The 20,000-nt window shown below is 46.4% G+C and overlaps 1 protein-coding gene across 1 annotated transcript in view; it reads right to left on the bottom strand.

Moving 5' to 3' along the window:
• The window catches only part of LOC139372981 (receptor tyrosine-protein kinase erbB-4-like), a 560,371-nt gene that overhangs the window by 37,544 nt on the left and 502,827 nt on the right, over window positions 1-20,000 (bottom strand). The window contains exons 19-20 of the mRNA XM_071112889.1: window positions 6,621-6,719; window positions 975-1,160 (exon numbers count right to left, since the gene is read on the bottom strand). Of these exons, the coding sequence (XP_070968990.1) occupies window positions 975-1,160; window positions 6,621-6,719 (285 nt within the window). The remainder of the gene's footprint in view (window positions 1-974; window positions 1,161-6,620; window positions 6,720-20,000) is intronic.

Genomic DNA, 20,000 nt, shown 5'->3' with positions numbered 1-20,000 from the left:
TGTCGACCCTACAACCCCCATATCCCTCTCCCTGTCCCACACTTTCCCCCAGCTCTCCAGCCGCTCTCCCCACCACAAGTTAAATCGAATCCAATTACTTCAATAAGTACCTGCTTAAGTACTCTGTTCCTCAAGCTCATTTAAATCATCCATCCCAGGGAGTGGAGGGAATGGGAGCTAGCCGGCGATAGCAGCACGTTAGCCTGCAGGCCTCTTATCACTGACAGCCTGCGGAGACTGTCTAATGCTGCTCTAATAGGGGAACTCAAACCATACCTGATACAGTGTCAGAGAGAGAGAGAGAGACAGGGAGAGAGAGAGAGAGAGAGAGAGAGAGACAGAGACAGAGAGAGAGAGACGGAGAGAGAGAGGGAGACAGAGAGAGAGAGAGAGAGAGAGAGAGAGAGAGAGAGAGAGAGAGAGAGAGAGAGAGAGAGAGAGAGAGAGAGAGAGAGAGAGAGAGAGATTGGGGTTCTGGATTCTGTCACTTATTGGTAAAGAGGTGGTGATATTGATATTGTTGGGTAATGGTTGATTGTGGGAGAGTGATAGCATTCCTCAGGTATAACCATGGTGTTCTATGGATTTAAGATCATTCAGCTCAAGTGTAAAACGCCTATCAAAGTCCAAAATGTGTAGGTGTACACACAGCTGTGTTCTAGTATATTGGACAGTTGGCTTTCATACTTTTTAAATTCTCAGTTTCGGCTCAAGCAATTTTTCCAGCTGTTACACATTGAAATGAATAGAGGACTTGTAGGTGGAGTCGCGATGGTTGTGAATTTTGGGGAGGTGCGCGGTCGGTTGTGCCTCCCCGTGGATGGTGGTAGAGCCACGTAGCTATGTCACAATGGGACAATGGACTGTCACATCTCTGCGTCTGTGGACTCTGAATTGCGCTGAACACTGACCGAACACGCAAACACACTCACAAACACACACCCTCCCTCATGACAGCCCCAGTGCCATCCTACCTTGGCGATCTGGACACACCAGTTGAGCAGCAGTTGAGAGCCGATGTTGTCCTTGTGTTCGTGGACGTAGTCGAGGAGGCAGCCGTGGGGCATGAGCTGGGTGACCAGCTGTGTGGTGGGGCTCAGGCAAACCCCCAGGAGACGGACCAGGTGGGGGTGCTCCATGCTGGCCATAATCAGAGCCTCCTGGTGGGGATAGATAGGGACTCAGGCCTGGGGGAATCTGACAGAACACTGTGGATGGAGGAGTATACAGAGCAAACAGCCAAGTGCACACAGGTGGAAGGGAAAATACAAGTGTTATAGTGTAGTGTAGTGTAGTGAATGGCAGTGTAGTGTAGTGTAGTGTAGTGTAGTGCAGTGTAGTGTAGTGCAGTGTAGTGTAGTGTAGTGTAGTGCAGTGCAGTGTAGTGTAGTGTAGTGTAGTGAATATCAGGGTGTGTGTGTAGGTGTCACAGACACCTTTGACCGACACACATTCACCACTATTTTTCCCTCTATCCTCTCTGTAGTTAAACACAGCCTCCCTCTATCCTCTCTCTAGCTACACACAGCCTCCCTCTATCTTCACACAGCCTCCCTCTATCTTCTCTGTAGTTACACACAGCCTCCCTCTATCTTCTCTGTAGTTACACACAGTCTCCCTCTATCTTCTCTGTAGTTACACACAGTCTCCCTCTATCTTCTCTCTAGCTACACACAGCCTCCCTCTATCTTCTACTCTAGTTACACACAGCCTGGCTGACTTCTACACTAGCTACACACAGCCTGGCTGACTTCTACTCTAGCTACACACCGCCTGGCTGACTTCTACTCTAGCTACACACAGCCTGGCTGACTTCTACTCTAGTTACACACAGCCTGGCTGACTTCTACTCTAGTTACACACAGCCTGTCTGACTTCTACTCTAGTTGCACACAGCCTGGCTGACTTCTACTCTAGTTACACACAGCCTGGCTGACTTCTACTCTAGCTACACACAGCCTGGCTGACTTCTACTCTAGTTGCACACAGCCTGGCTGCTCTAGTTGCACACAGCCTGGCTGACTTCTACTCTAGTTGCACACAGCCTGGCTGACTTCTACTCTAGTTACACACAGCCTGGCTGACTTATACTCTAGCTACACACAGCCTGGCTGACTTCTACTCTAGTTGCACACAGCCTGGCTGGCTTCTACTCTAGTTACACACAGCCTGGCTGACTTCTACTCTAGTTGCACACAGCCTGGCTGACTTCTACTCTAGTTGCACACAGCCTGGCTGACTTCTACTCTAGTTGCACACAGCCTGGCTGACTTCTACTCTAGTTACACACAGCCTGGCTGACTTCTACTCTAGTTACACACAGCCTGGCTGACTTCTACTCTAGTTGCACACAGCCTGGCTGACTTCTACTCTAGTTACACACAGCCTGGCTGACTTCTACTCTAGTTACACACAGCCTGGCTGACTTCTACTCTAGTTACACACAGCCTGGCTGACTTCTACTCTAGTTGCACACAGCCTGGCTGACTTCTACTCTAGTTGCACACAGCCTGGCTGACTTCTACTCTAGTTGCACACAGCCTGGCTGACTTCTACTCTAGTTACACACAGCCTGGCTGACTTCTACTCTAGTTACACACAGCCTGGCTAACTTCTACTCTAGTTACACACAGCCTGGCTGACTTCTACTCTAGTTACACACAGCCTGGCTGACTTCTACTCTAGTTGCACACAGCCTGGCTGACTTCTACTCTAGTTACACACAGCCTGGCTGACTTCTACTCTAGTTACACACAGCCTGGCTGACTTCTACTCTAGTTACACACAGCCTGGCTGACTTCTACTCTAGTTACACACAGCCTGGCTGACTTCTACTCTAGTTGCACACAGCCTGGCTGACTTCTACTCTAGTTACACACAGCCTGGCTGACTTCTACTCTAGTTGCACACAGCCTGGCTGACTTCTACTCTAGTTGCACACAGCCTGGCTGACTTCTACTCTAGTTGCACACAGCCTGGCTGACTTCTACTCTAGTTACACACAGCCTGGCTGACTTCTACTCTAGTTGCACACAGCCTGGCTGACTTCTACTCTAGTTACACACAGTCTGGCTGACTTCTACTCTAGTTACACACAGCCTGGCTGACTTCTACTCTAGTTACACACAGCCTGGCTGACTTCTACTCTAGTTACACACAGCCTGGCTGACTTCTACTCTAGTTGCACACAGCCTGGCTGACTTCTACTCTAGTTGCACACAGCCTGGCTGACTTCTACTCTAGTTACACACAGCCTGGCTAACTTCTACTCTAGTTACACACAGCCTGGCTGACTTCTACTCTAGTTACACACAGCCTGGCTGACTTCTACTCTAGTTGCACACAGCCTGGCTGACTTCTACTCTAGTTACACACAGCCTGGCTGACTTCTACTCTAGTTACACACAGCCTGGCTGACTTCTACTCTAGTTACACACAGCCTGCCTGACTTCTACTCTAGTTACACACAGCCTGGCTGACTTCTACTCTAGTTGCACACAGCCTGGCTGACTTCTACTCTAGTTGCACACAGCCTGGCTGACTTCTACTCTAGTTGCACACAGCCTGGCTGACTTCTACTCTAGTTGCACACAGCCTGGCTGACTTCTACTCTAGTTACACACAGCCTGGCTGACTTCTACTCTAGTTACACACAGCCTGGCTAACTTCTACTCTAGCTGCACACAGCCTGGCTGACTTCTACTCTAGTTACACACAGCCTGGCTGACTTCTACTCTAGTTGCACACAGCCTGGCTGACTTCTACTCTAGTTACACACAGCCTGGCTGACTTCTACTCTAGTTGCACACAGCCTGGCTGACTTCTACTCTAGTTACACACAGCCTGGCTGACTTCTACTCTAGTTACACACAGCCTGGCTGACTTCTACTCTAGCTACACACAGCCTGGCTGACTTCTACTCTAGTTGCACACAGCCTGGCTGACTTCTACTCTAGTTGCACACAGCCTGGCTGACTTCTACTCTAGCTACACACAGCCTGGCTGACTTCTACTCTAGTTGCACACAGCCTGGCTGACTTCTACTCTAGTTGCACACAGCCTGGCTGACTTCTACTCTAGTTACACACAGCCTGGCTGACTTCTACTCTAGTTACACACAGCCTGGCTGACTTCTACTCTAGTTGCACACAGCCTGGCTGACTTCTACTCTAGTTACACACAGCCTGGCTGACTTCTACTCTAGTTACACACAGCCTGGCTGACTTCTACTCTAGTTACACACAGCCTGGCTGACTTCTACTCTAGTTACACACAGCCTGGCTGACTTCTACTCTAGTTACACACAGCCTGGCTGACTTCTACATTCTCTGCACAAAGAGCAGGGTATTTTGAAGCTTCTGTGGGCTTGATAGATGAAGGGCCTTTACATTTAGATTCTAAAGGAGGTGAGAGTGGCTCAGCGGTGGAGAGTAGATGAATCCCGGCACAGTGCAGGCAGTAGAGAGGTTCTTTTGGCACCGACAGTGCCCTGATTTAACACCGGGGTAAAGTATCAGCATTACATCTGCACATTATACAAGCCCAGAGGACAGCCAGATATGGTCGTGGAAGTCTGAACCCGACACTCACACAGGAGGAAACAAGTGGCTTTGTGAGTCTGTTGTGTGACAGGAGGCTCTGACAGTTGTTAGAAAGGAGTGTACTAGGATATGAGGGATAATATATATGAGGTGGCGTGTGTGTGTGTGTGTGTGTGTGTGTGTGTGTGTGTGTGTGTGTGTGTGTGTGTGTGTGTGTGTGTGTGTGTGTGTGTGTGTGTGTTTGGAGATATCTCTCTTATCCTCCTGAGCGGTGACCTCCATTACCAGCCCCCTGACTTCTACGCTTCCCCCCCCACACACACACACACACACACGCACACACACACGCACACACACACACACACACACACAGGGATAGACTGGCACAGGCCCAGGGATAGAATGGCACAGGCCCAGGGATAGACTGGCACAGCCTCAGGGATAGACTGGCACAGGCCCAGGGATAGACTGGCACAGCCCCAGGGATAGACTGGCACAGCCCCAGGGATAGACTGGCACAGCCCCAGGGATAGACTGGCACAGGCCCAGGGATAGACTGGCACAGGCCCAGGGATGCAAAGCTGTGCGTGTGTTTTAAGTTAATGATAGTGTTCATGAGTGTCGTTATGAGTAATATAGAGTTATATAGAGTTAGTAATATAGAATAATATTGAATTATTCCAACTATTCCAACACACACACACACACAGATAGTGAATGATGCTAAGCAGTGTGTGTGTGTTTGTGTGTGTGTGTGTGTGTGTGTGTGAGGGAGAACAGCTTGCTGGCTCCTGGTCTGTCTCTAACTGTCCCAGTGGCAGCCTGTGGGCCTGCTTTTAGATTGCAGTTTAAAACTGGGGAGCCATGTGGGCTCTGGATGTTCAACGCCATCCACTGGGAGACAGGAAGGAGGGAGAAGGAAGAGAGGATGGGGCTTTTCAATTAGGTTTGGCAAAATGTCTCTCTCTCCAACCAGCATGCTTGATAGACCCTACCCCATTCCTCCACCTTACCCCATCGTCTTTCTTACCCCATCCCCTATCCTACCACATCCTCTAACCCCTACCCCATTCCCTATCCTACCACATCCTCTAACCCCTACCCAATCCCCTATCCTACCACATCCTCTAACCCCTACCCCATCCCCCATCCTACCCCATTCTCTAATCCCTACCTTATCTACCCTACCCCATCCCCTATCTTACCACATCCTCTAACCCCTACCCCATCCCCTATCCTACCCCATTCTCTAACCCCTACCTTATCTACCCTACCCCATCCCCTATCCTACCACATCCTCTAACCCCTACCCCATCCCCTATCCTACCCCATTCTCTAATTCCTACATTATCTACCCTACCCCATCCTCTATCCTACCCCCAACCCCATCCTCTATCCTACCCCATCCTCTAACCCCAACCCCATCCTCTATCCTACCCCATCCTCTATCCTACCCCATCCTATAATCCATACTCCATCCTCTATTCTCTACCCCATCCTCTAACCCCTACCCAATCCTCTATTCCATACCCCATCCTCTACCCCTACCCAATCCTCTATCCTACCCCAACCCCATCCTCTATCCTACCCCATCCTCTATCCTACCCCATCCTCTATCCTACCCCATACTCTATCCAACCCCATCCCCTAACCCAAACCCCATCCTCTATCCTACCCCATCCTCTATCCTACCCCCAACCCAGGCTTGGCTCTCCCTCTGTCCTCTTCCCTGCATACCCTCTACCCAGTGATCCAGACAAGGCTGTATGTCATATAAACACCTGGTGATGTGAACAGACCTGGTGCATTAGACTACATGCCAGGCATTAAGCAGGGGGGAGGAGTTTCTGGGCTGAACGGATCAACCTGACTAGACTGAGGGTTCAGAAGATGGAATGAGCTCAACTAATACCTCAGAGAAGACAATATCATATGTGTGTAATACACACACGAACACACACACACACACACACACACACACACACACACACACACACACACACACACGAACACACACACGAACACACACACACACACACACACACACACACACACACACAGCTGTGGTGTAATACTCACGTCCATGAACTCCACGTTTGCTTTGGGCCCCGTAGCCTCGTTCAGGATCTTTATGGCCACTGGGATCTTTACTGTCTCTCTCTCTGGGACCCAGATACCCTGAAATACACAGGCAAATCACTGTTAAACACAAACTCCTATGGACATATCGACACACTTTAACACACTGAAAGGAGACACATAAACCCTTCCCACAATCTCAGAGAATAGAAGCAATGTCAGAAATAATGAAAAAAGACAGCCGCTCCCTGTCATACACAGTATTACACACAGTCATACGCAGTATTACACACAGTCATACACAGTATTACACACAGTCATACACAGTATTACACACAGTCATACAAAGTATTACACACAGTCATACACAGTATTACACACAGTCATACACAGTATTACACACAGTCATACACAGTATTACACACAGTCATACACAGTATTACACACAGTATTACACACAGTCATACACAGTATTACACACAGTATTACACACAGTCATACACAGTATTACACACAGTCATACACAGTATTACACACAGTCATACACAGTACTACACACAGTCATACACAGTATTACACACAGTCATACACAGTATTACACACAGTATTACACACAGTCATACACAGTATTACACAGTATTACACACAGTCATACACAGTATTACACACAGTCATACACAGTACTACACACAGTCATACACAGTATTACACACAGTCATACACAGTATTACACACAGTATTACACAAAGTCATACACAGTATTAAACACAGTACTACACACAGTCATACACAGTATTACACACAGTCATACACAGTATTACACACAGTCATACACATTACTACACACAGTCATACACAGTATTACACACAGTCATACACAGTATTACACACAGTATTACACACAGTCATACACAGTATTACACACAGTATTACACACAGTCATACACAGTATTACACACAGTCATACACAGTATTACACACAGTCATACACAGTACTACACACAGTCATACACAGTATTACACACAGTCATACACAGTATTACACACAGTATTACACACAGTCATACACAGTATTACACACAGTATTACACACAGTCATACACAGTATTACACACAGTCATACACAGTATTACACACAGTCATACACAGTACTAAACACAGTCATACACAGTATTACACACAGTCATACACAGTATTACACACAGTCATACACAGTATTACACACAGTCATACACAGTATTACACACAGTCATACACAGTATTACACACAGTCATACACAGTATTACACACAGTCATACACAGTACTACACACAGTCATACACAGTATTACACACAGTCATACACAGTATTACACACAGTATTACACAGTATTACACACAGTCATACACAGTACTACACACAGTCATACACAGTATTACACACAGTCATACACAGTATTACACAAAGTCATACACAGTATTACACACAGTACTACACACAGTCATACACAGTATTACACACAGTCATACACAGTATTACACACAGTCATACACAGTACTACACACAGTCATACACAGTATTACACACAGTCATACACAGTATTACACACAGTATTACACACAGTCATACACAGTATTACACACAGTATTACACACAGTCATACACAGTATTACACACAGTCATACACAGTATTACACACAGTCATACACAGTACTACACACAGTCATACACAGTATTACACACAGTCATACACAGTATTACACACATTATTACACACAGTCATACACAGTATTACACACAGTATTACACACAGTCATACACAGTATTACACACAGTCATACACAGTATTACACACAGTCATACACAGTACTACACACAGTCATACACAGTATTACACACAGTCATACACAGTATTACACACAGTCATACACAGTACTACACACAGTCATACACAGTATTACACACATTCATACACAGTATTACACACAGTCATACACAGTATTACACACAGTCATACACAGTATTACACACAGTCATACACAGTATTACACACAGTCATACACAGTATTACACACAGTCATACACAGTATTACACACATTCATACACAGTATTACACACAGTCATACACAGTATTACACACAGTCATACACAGTATTACACACAGTCATACACAGTACTACACACAGTCATACACAGTATTACACACAGTCATACACAGTATTACACACAGTCATACACAGTACTACACACAGTCATACACAGTATTACACACATTCATACACAGTATTACACACAGTCATACACAGTATTACACACAGTCATACACAGTATTACACACAGTCATACACAGTATTACACACAGTCATACACAGTATTACACACAGTCATACACAGTATTACACACATTCATACACAGTATTACACACAGTCATACACAGTATTACACACAGTCATACACAGTATTACACACAGTCATACACAGTATTACACACAGTCATACACAGTATTACACACAGTCATACACAGTATTACACACAGTCATACACAGTATTACACACAGTCATACACAGTATTACACACAGTCATACACAGTACTACACACAGTCATACACAGTATTACACACAGTCATACACAGTATTACACACAGTATTACACACAGTCATACACAGTATTACACACAGTATTACACACAGTCATACACAGTATTACACACAGTCATACACAGTATTACACACAGTCATACACAGTACTACACACAGTCATACACAGTATTACACACAGTCATACACAGTATTACACACATTATTACACACAGTCATACACAGTATTACACACAGTATTACACACAGTCATACACAGTATTACACACAGTCATACACAGTATTACACACAGTCATACACAGTATTACACACAGTCATACACAGTACTACACACAGTCATACACAGTATTACACACAGTCATACACATACACACAGTCATACACAGTTACACACAGTCATACACAGTATTACACACAGTCATACACAGTATTACACACAGTCATACACAGTATTACACACAGTCATACACAGTATTACACACAGTCATACACAGTATTACACACAGTCATACACAGTATTACACACAGTCATACACAGTATTACACACAGTCATACACAGTATTACACACAGTCATACACAGTATTACACACAGTCATACACAGTATTACACACAGTCATACACAGTATTACACACAGTCATACACAGTATTACACACAGTCATACACAGTATTACACACAGTCATACACAGTATTACACACAGTCATACACAATATTACACACAGTCATACACAGTATTACACACAGTCATACACAGTATTACACACAGTCATACACAGTATTACACACAGTCATACACAGTATTACACACAGTCATACACAGTATTACACACAGTCATACACAATATTACACACAGCATTACACACAGTCATACACAGTATTACACACAGTATTACACACAGTCATACACAGTATTACACACAGTCATACACAGTATTACACACGGTCATTCACAGTATTACACACAGTCATACGCAGTATTACACACAGTCATACACAGTATTACACACAGTCATAGCAGTATTACACACAGTCATATGCAGTATTACACACAGTCATACACATTATTACACACGGTCATACACAGTATTACACACAGTCATACACAGTATTACACACAGTCATACACACTATTACACACTCATACACAGTATTATACACAGTCATACACAGTATTACACACAGTCATACACAATATTACACACAGCATTACACACAGTCATACACAGTATTACACACAGTATTACACACAGTCATACACAGTATTACACACAGTCATACACAGTATTACACACGGTCATTCACAGTATTACACACAGTCATACGCAGTATTACACACAGTCATACACAGTATTACACACAGTCATACGCAGTATTACACACAGTCATATGCAGTATTACACACAGTCATACACATTATTACACACGGTCATACACAGTATTACACACAGTCATACACAGTATTACACACAGTCATACACAGTATTACACACAGTCATACACAGTATTACACACAGTCATACACAGTATAACACACAGTCACACTGTCATCCATCATATCAGGACAGAAACATTAACCACAAATAATTACAGGCACAGAGGCCCACTCACAAACAGAGGCACACTCACAAATAGAGGCACACTCACAAACAGAGGCACACTCACAAACAGAGGCCCACTCACAAACAGAGGCCCACTCACAAACAGAGGCCCACTCACAAACAGAGGCCCACTCACAAACAGAGGCCCACTCAAAAACAGAGACCCACTCAAAAACAGAGGCCTACTCACAAACAGAGGCCCACTCACAAACAGAGGCCCACTCACAAACAGAGGCCCACTCACAAACAGAGGCCCACTCACAAACAGAGGCACACTCACAAACAGAGGCCCACTCACAAACAGAGGCACACTCACAAACAGAGGCCCACTCACAAACAGAGGCACACTCACAAACAGAGGCCCACTCACAAACAGAGGCACACTCACAAACAGAGGCACACTCACAAACAGAGGCCCACTCACAAACAGAGGCCCACTCACAAACAGAGGCCCACTCACAAACAGAGGCCCACTCACAAACAGAGGCCCACTCACAAACAGAGGCCCACTCACAAACAGAGGCCCACTCACAAACAGAGGCCCACTCACAAACAGAGGCCCACTCACAAACAGAGGCACACTCACAAACAGAAGCCCACTCACAAACAGAGGCACACTCACAAACAGAGGCCCACTCACAAACAGAGGCCCACTCACAAACAGAGGCCCACTCACAAACAGAGACACATTCACAAACAGAAGCATTCTCACAAACAGAGGCCCACTCACAAACAGAGGCACACTCACAAACAGAGACACACTCACAAACAGAGACACACTCACAAACAGAGGCACACTCACAAACAGAGGCCCACTCACAAACAGAAGCCCACTCACAAACAGAGGCACACTCACAAACAGAGGCACAATCAACCGTACCTTGTGGACGGTTCCGAAGGCTCCCGAGCCGAGGATCTTAACCCTCTTGAGCTCTGTCTCTTTGAGGATACGAAGCTGGGCCTGGTTGGGGGCAGTGCCGCTAGGGGTCAGGGGCTCCACCAACTGGAACACACACACACACACATACACATACAAACACACACACACACCGGGAGGCACACACACACATGGTCAATACCTCCATCAGCCGACCAATCAATACATATCTTAATGAGCCAATCAGCCTATCAGGGCCCTTCATATAGGTTTATCACCGACATAATCAACCAGCTCAACATCGGTCATCAAACACCATAATGAGAACATATATCTGTCAGTCAGTGTGTGTGTTTCTCTGTTCACTGTGTGTGTCTCTCTGTTCACTGTGTGTGTCTCTCTGTTCACTGTGTGTGTGTGTCTCTCTGTTCACTGTGTGTGTGTCTCTCTGTTCACTGTGTGTGTGTCTCTGTTCACTGTGTGTGTGTGTCTCTCTGTTCACTGTGTGTGTGTGTGTGTCTCTGTTCGCTGTGTGTGTGTGTGTGTGTCTCTCTGTTCGCTGTGTGTGTGTGTGTGTCTCTCTGTTAACTGTGTGTGTGTCTCTCTGTTCACTATGTGTGTCTCTCTGTTCACTGTGTCTGTGTCTCTCTGTTCGCTGTGTGTGTGTGTGTCTCTGTTCACTGTGTGTGTGTGTGTCTCTCTGTTCACTGTGTGTGTGTGTGTCTCTCTGTTCACTGTGTGTGTGTGTCTCTCTGTTCGCTGTGTGTGTGTGTCTCTGTTCACTGTGTGTGTGTCTCTCTGTTCGCTGTGTGTATGTGTGTCTCTGTTCACTGTGTGTGTCTCTCTGTTCGCTGTTTGTGTCTCTCTGTTCGCTGTGTGTGTGTGTGTCTCTCTGTTCGCTGTGTGTGTGTGTCTCTCTGTTCACTGTGTGTGTCTCTGTTCACTGTGTGTGTCTCTCTGTTCACTGTCTGTGTCTCTCTCTCTGTTCACTGTGTGTGTCTCTCTCTCTGTTCACTGTGTGTGTCTCTCTGTTCACTGTGTGTGTCTCTCTGTTCACTGTGTGTGTCTCTCTGTTCACTGTGTGTGTCTCTCTCTGTTCACTGTGTGTGTGTCTCTCTCTGTTCACTGTGTGTGTCTCTCTGTTCACTGTGTGTGTCTCTCTGTTCACTGTGTGTGTCTCTCTGTTCACTGTGTGTGTCTCTCTCTCTGTTCACTGTGTGTGTCTCTCTGTTCACTGTGCGAGCTGTGGCAAGAAGGTTTGCTGTGTCTGTCAGCGTAGTGTCAAGAGCATGGAGCTACCAGGAGACAGGCCAGTACATCAGGAGACGTGGAGGAGGCCGTAGGAGGGCAACAACCCAGCAGCAGGACCGCTACCTCCGCCTTTGTGCAAGGAGGAGCACTGCCAGAGCCCTGCAAAATGTCCTCCAGCAGGCCACAAATGTGCATGTGTCTGCTCAAACGGTCAGAAACAGACTCCATGAGGGTGGTATGAGGGCCCGACATCCACAGGTGGGGGTTGTGCTTACAGCCCAACACCGTGCAGGACGTTTGGCATTTGCCAGAGAACACCAAGATTGGCAAATTCGCCACTGGCGCCCTGTGCTCTTCACAGATGAAAGCAGGTTCACACTGAGCACGTGACAGACGTGACAGAGTCTGGAGACGCCGTGGAGAACGTTCTGCTGCCTGCAACATCCTCCAGCATGACCGGTTTGGCGGTGGGTCAGTCATGGTGTGGGGTGGCATTTCTTTGGGGGGGCGCACAGCCCTCCATGTGCTCGCCAGAGGTAGCCTGACTGCCATTAGGTACCGAGATGACATCCTCAGACCCCTTGTGAGACCATATGCTGGTGCGGTTGGCCCTGGGTTCCTCCTAATGCAAGACAATGCTAGACCTCATGTGGCTGGAGTGTGTCAGCAGTTCCTGCAAGAGGAAGACATTGATGCTATGGACTGGCCCGCCCGTTCCCCAGACCTGAATCCAATTGAGCACATCTGGGACATCATGTCTCGCTCCATCCACCAACGCCACGTTGCACCACAGACTGTCCAGGAGTTGGCGGATGCTTTAGTCCAGGTCTGGGAGGAGATCCCTCAGGAGACCATCCGCCACCTCATCAGGAGCATGCCCAGGCGTTGTAGGCAGGTCATACAGGCACGCAGAGGCCACACACACTACTGAGCCTCATTTTGACTTGTTTTAAGGACATTACATCAGTTGGATCAGCCTGTAGTGTGGTTTTCCACTTTAATTTTGAGTGTGACTCCAAATCCAGACCTCCATGGGTTGATAAATTTGATTTCCATTGATAATTTTTGTATGATTTTGTTGTCAGCACATTCAACTATGTAAAGAAAAAAGTATTTAATAAGAATATTTCATTCATTCAGATCTAGGATGTGTTATTTTAGTGTTCCCTTTATTTTTTTGAGCAGTGTATATTCAGTAGGATATAAAAGCAGGATTACTGAGACGTTCACTGGGGTCCATGACATTGCCCACGGCTTTGCAATGACACACTACACACACCCAGCGTCATTCAGAGTCATTATAATGTGTCTGATCTAGCATGTAAGCCCTGAGCTATTGCTAGTGGAAGTGAGCCAATAGCATTGACTGAAAGAGAGAAGGAGAGGGGGGGAATAGAGAGAGAAAGAGAGAGAGAGAGCGAGAGAGAGTGAGAGGGAGAACGAGAGAGAGAGAGAACGAGAGAGAGAACGAGAGAACGAGAGAGAGAGGGAGAGGGAGAGGAAGAGGGAGAGGGAACGAGAGAGAGAGAGAGAGAGAGAGAAAGAGAGAGAACGAGAGAGAGAACGAAGAACGAAGAACGAGAGAACAAGAGAGAGAGAGAGAGAGAGAGAGAGAGAGAGAGAGAGAGAGAGAGAGAGAGAGAGAGAGAGAGAGAGAGAGAGAGAGAGAGAGAGAGAGAGAGAGAACAATCGAAAATAATGAAAGAAAGATGATTCCCAGTTAACCTGGACATAATCAAGGACTAGGAGTCTAGAACAGTGAGGGGCTGTCTGGTGCCCTGGGACTGAACATCTAATACCTGACTTGATATCAAGGGAGCTGTCCACTGGGCTACTCTAGCATGTGGTGCTGAAATGGCCCCTTGGCTCTGAACAGAGGAGAAGGGGAGGTGGAGCCCACAGAGCAAGCACAGCGGGACAACTAAACCTATTAGTGTTGCTCCAGCAGACAGACAAGGAGTCAATGTTCAAATCAGGGGTCAGGGGTCAAAGAGTAATCTGGGAAAGGCCTTGGTAGCTCCACACAATCTCAGAGACAAGCAATCTTTTAAAGAGAAGACAGGCTATGTGCTCACTGCCCACAAAATGAGGTGGAAACTGAGCTGCACTTCCTAACCTCCTGCCCAATGTATACCATATTAGAGACACATATTTCCCTCAGATTACACAGATCCACAAAGAATTTGAAAACAAACCCAATTTTGATAAACTCCACAGTGTGCCATCACAGCAGCAGGAAATGTGACCTGCTGCCACAAGAAAAGGTCAACCAGTGAAGAACAAACACCATTGTAAATACAACCCATATTTATGTTTATTTATTTTCCCTTTTGTACTTTAATCATTTGTACATCATTACAACACTGAATATACTGTATACATAATATGACATTTGTAATGTCTTTATTGTTTTGAAACTTCTGTATATGTAATGTTTACTGTTAATTTTGATTGTTTATTTCACTTTTGTATAATATCTACCTCACTTGCTTTGGCAATGTTAACACATGTTTCCCATGCTAATGAAGCCCCTTGAATTGAATTGAATTGAGAGGAAATATAGAGGAGATATAGATATCTCTCTGTCTCTCTGTCTGTCTCTCTAATCTCTGTCTATCTCTCTGTCTCATCTCTATCTCTCACTCTCTCTCTCACTCTCTCTCTCTCTCTCTCTCTCTGTTACTTTCTCTGTTACTCTCTCTCTCACTCTCTCTCTCTGTCTCTCTCTCTCTGTCTCTCTCTCTCTCTGTTACTCTGTTACTCTCTCTCACTGTCTCTCTCTCTCTGTTACTCTCTCTCTATCTCTGTCTCTCTCTCTCTCTGTTACTCTCTCTGTTACTCTCTGATACTCTCTCTCTCTGTCTCTCTCTCTGTTACTCTCTCTGTTACTCTCTCTCTCACTCTCTCTCTGTCGCTATCTCTCTCTCTCAGTCTCTCTCTCACTCTCTCTGTCTCTGTCTCTCTCACTCTCTCTCTGTCTCTCACACACTCTCTCTTTCACTCTCTCTCCCTCTTACACTCTCTCTCTCTCTCTCTCTCTCTCTCTCTCTCGCTCTCTCTCTCTCTCTCTCTCTCTCTCGCTCTCTCTCTCACTCCCTCTCCCTCTCTCTCTCTCTCTCTCTCTCTCCCTCTCACACTCTCTCTCTCCCTCTCTCACTCTCTCTCTCTCTCTCTCACACTCTCTCTCTCACTCTCTCTCCCTCTCACACTCTCTCTCTCCCTCTCTCACTCTCTCTCTCTCACACACTCTCTCTCTCTCACACTCTCTCTCTAACCTTCTATAGAAAGACAGGTGTGATATTCTAAATTCTCCATTCATGGCCAGTGATTTGACTGTATCATTAGTTGTCAATAGTGCAATCACTTCACTCAGCTCTCTCTGAAACACCTCACTGTTTCATCAGCCAGAAGAAGAGAGGAGAAGGGCTGCTGGACAGCATAGCACATCAAAAACCCTCCTTTCAACCAATCAGAGAGGAGAAGGGCTGCTGGACAGCATAGCACATCAAAAACCCTCCTTTCAACCAATCAGAGAGGAGAAGGGCTGCTGGACAGCATAGCACATCAAAAACCCTCCTTTCAACCAATCAGAGAGGAGAAGGGCTGCTGGACAGCATAGCACATCAAAAACCCTCATTTCAACCAATCAGAGAGGACAAGGGCTGCTCTACAGCATAGCGAGGTGGGGAGGAGGGGAGTGGGGAGGAGGGGTATGGGGAGGAGGGGAGGTGGAGAGGTGGGGAGGAGGGGAGGTGGAGAGGTGGGGAGTGGGGGAGGTGGGGAGGAGGGGAGTGGGAGAGGTGGGGAGGAGGGGAGGTGGGGAGGTCGGGAGGCGGGGAGGAGGGGAGGTGGGGAGGTGGGGAGGAGGGGAGTGGGGGAGGTGGGGAGGAGGGGAGGTGGGGAGGTGGGGAGGAGGGGAGTGGGAGAGGTGGGGAGGTGGGGAGGTGGGGAGGAGGGGAGTGGGAGAGGTGGGGAGTAGGTATGTATTCAAAGTGTATGTGTTAGGGTCATAGGGTGTGTGTGTTTGTGTGTCCATCTGTGTGTGTGTTTAGGTGGGCTTGGCAGACTGGGCAGTAGTCCCAGATCGTCACCCCCCCTGACCCTATTTCTACCCCCCCACCATCCAGGATCATGGATATGACTCTCCCTTGCCAGAGGAAGACTGATTGAGATGGATGTGTTCTTCCGCCAGCCTCTCTGTGCTGCAGCGTTGTGGGACTGCAGCAGGCGGGGCAGTAAATGTCTCCAGACTGACAGCTGTCTATAACACTGTGGTTTCACCTGTAAATGATCCTAACGCTCCCCGACAGCTCCTACTTTGGAATGGAACTGGGAGGCCAGGTCAACTGCGGGCGTACACACTAACAAGTGAACGCACACACACATCCCCTCCAATGAATACCAAGCGTACTCTCCAGTCTAGTAATACATCCCTGCAACTTCATCTCAATGCTCCAACAATGAGAGATGGAGAACACATCATGTTGAGGTAGTTGTATACTTAATATTAATATTCTTAATATTCTGTCCAGGGTTTAGCAAGCTAAGGTGTGGAGTTAACAGTTTGGAAGACTCCATTTTGACACAGTGCACTATGATGTGTAGAGTACATGTGCAGCACAAGGTGTACTGTATCTTGTTCAACACCATGTCAGGGTTTTACAGAGATCGTATCCTTTTCAGAAATACATCAAGTACATGCTGTGAAATCCTTCACATCATATCCACTCTTAATCCCGCACCAGTATAGTAATGTAATGTCTAATTCCCTGAGCTGATTGGTTGAGTCACAATGAACCCTGGATGACCCTTGACCCCTCACCTCTGTCTCCAGGAAGCGGCGCAGAGCCCTCTTCTTCTTGATGCTCTTACGGCGCACGTAGACCGCCACGCTCAGCGCCACGATGACGATGACAAACAGAGCACCGATCACCCCGGCCGCGATGAGGGGCGTCCTGCAGACAGAGTAAGAGACAGGCCCGTATGTCACCAAAATGTATGGCTCCATTATGGAACTGTGTGTGTGTGTGTGTGTGTGTGTGTGTGTGTGTGTGTGTGTGTGTGTGTGTGTGTGTGTGTGTGTGTGTGTGTGTGTGTGTGTGTGTGTGTGTGTCATGACCATGTCCATGTCCCGTAGCACTTCAGACAAGACAAAAATGGGTCCTATCTGATCTGAGTCTCTCCTCCTTCCATATCTACTCCCTCCATATATCCTCCCTCCATCTATCTCCTCCCTCCATATCTCCTCCCTCCATATCTCCTCCCTCCATATCTCCTCCCTCCATCTCTTCCTCCCTCTATCTCTTCCTCCCTCCATCTCCACTCCATCCATCTCTCCCTCCTCCAAATCTCCTCCCTCCATCTCTTCCTCCCTCCATCTCTTCCTCCCTCCATCTCTTCCTTCCTTCATCTCTTCCTCCCTTCATCTTTCCTCCATTTCTCCTCCCTCCATCTCTTCCTCCCTCCATCTCTTCCTCCCTTCATCTTTCCTCCCTCCATCTCTTCCTTCCTCCATCTCTTCCTCCCTTCATCTTTCCTCCATCTCTCCTCCCTCCATCTCTTCCTCCCTCCATCTCTTCCTCCCTCCATCTCCTCCTCCCTCCATCTCCTCCTCCCTCCATCTTTCCTCCCTCCATCTCTTCCTCCCTTCATCTTTCTTCCATCTCTCCTCCCTCCATCTCTTCCTCCCTCCATCTGTTCCTCCCTCCATCTCTTCCTCCCTCCATCTCTTCCTCCCTCCATCTTTCCTCCCTCCATCTCTTCCTCCCTCCATCTCTTCCTCCCTCCATCTCTTCCTACCACCACACCTTTATCATCCCCTCTTCATCTAACCTCTTCCTGTTCAACCTGTCATCCCAGACAGGTGATGTTTCCCCAGTGGCACCCTTTTCCCTTTACAGTGCACTACTTCTGACTAGGGTGCATAGGGATCTCCTCAAATGTTGAGCCCTGTATTGGTAATATAGTTATATTTGGGACAAAGCCAGGGTCTGATCAACCCAACCCACTATCCTTTATCGCCCATGGTGCTTTGCAAAAAGACAGAAAGTCACAAGAAAGAGCTGTCGATTCTGGATGTGTGAAAAGGTCCTGAGGACGTCGATATTTGCCTTCCTTGGTTCTCACCACTGCAGTTCACATTCTTTAGCAAGCAGGGAGGCTACTTGATGATACTTCATGGAAACTGCACATAATTTTGAATGATTTTGTTTGAAGTCTTCCCCAAACCCTAGCCCTAACCTTAATAACCACTCCTAATGAAGACCTAAACTTAACCCTTTGAGTTGTTTTTGTTTTAACCCTTTAACCACAAAGAATAAACGGCCTCATTTCTGCAGTGAGAGATCAGACCTCCTCGTGCCCAGTGTACTACTTAGTTCCTGTTCTGGGATTCAGACAGTCTGATGGTTGACAGAATGATTTCTGATTTTGCGTGTAGCACTAGTGTATTATTGGGACGAGTTGGGGCTGAGCTTTCCTCCACACGACCCATATGGTACATGTTACATCATGAAGTACTGTGTATCATTATACATAATGAAATACTGTGAAGTATTAATCATAATGAAGGACTGTGTATCTTGAGGAGATACAGCTCTGTCCATTGAGTCTCATTTTAGCTATGTGCCTTTGTAGCCTTTGTATCTAATAAATCAGCAATGTTTTTTTCAATACCTCTGACAGTTTTTTCAGTACCTCCAACAGGTTTTTTTAATACCTCCAACAGGTTTTGTTAATACCTCCAACAGGTTTTGTTAATACCTCTAACAGGGGTTTTCAATACCTCCAACAGGTTTTTTTTAATACCTCTAACAGGGGTTTTCAATACCTCTAACAGGTTTTTTAATACCTCTAACAGTTTTTTTTAATACCTCTGACAGTTTTTTAAATACCTCTAACAGTTTTTTCAATACCTCTAACAGTTTTTTCAATACCTCTAACAGTTTTTTCAATACCTCTAACAGTTTTTTCAATACCTCCAACAGGTTTTTTTAATACCTCCAACAGGTTTTTTTAATACCTCCAACAGGTTTTGTTAATACCTCCAACAGGTTTTGTTAATACC

Source organism: Oncorhynchus clarkii, chromosome 18, assembly GCF_045791955.1.
Source record: "Oncorhynchus clarkii lewisi isolate Uvic-CL-2024 chromosome 18, UVic_Ocla_1.0, whole genome shotgun sequence".
Lineage (NCBI taxonomy): Eukaryota > Metazoa > Chordata > Actinopteri > Salmoniformes > Salmonidae > Oncorhynchus > Oncorhynchus clarkii.
The sequence above is the reverse complement of the archived record's forward strand: the minus strand, read 5'-3'. Positions and strand labels throughout refer to the sequence as shown.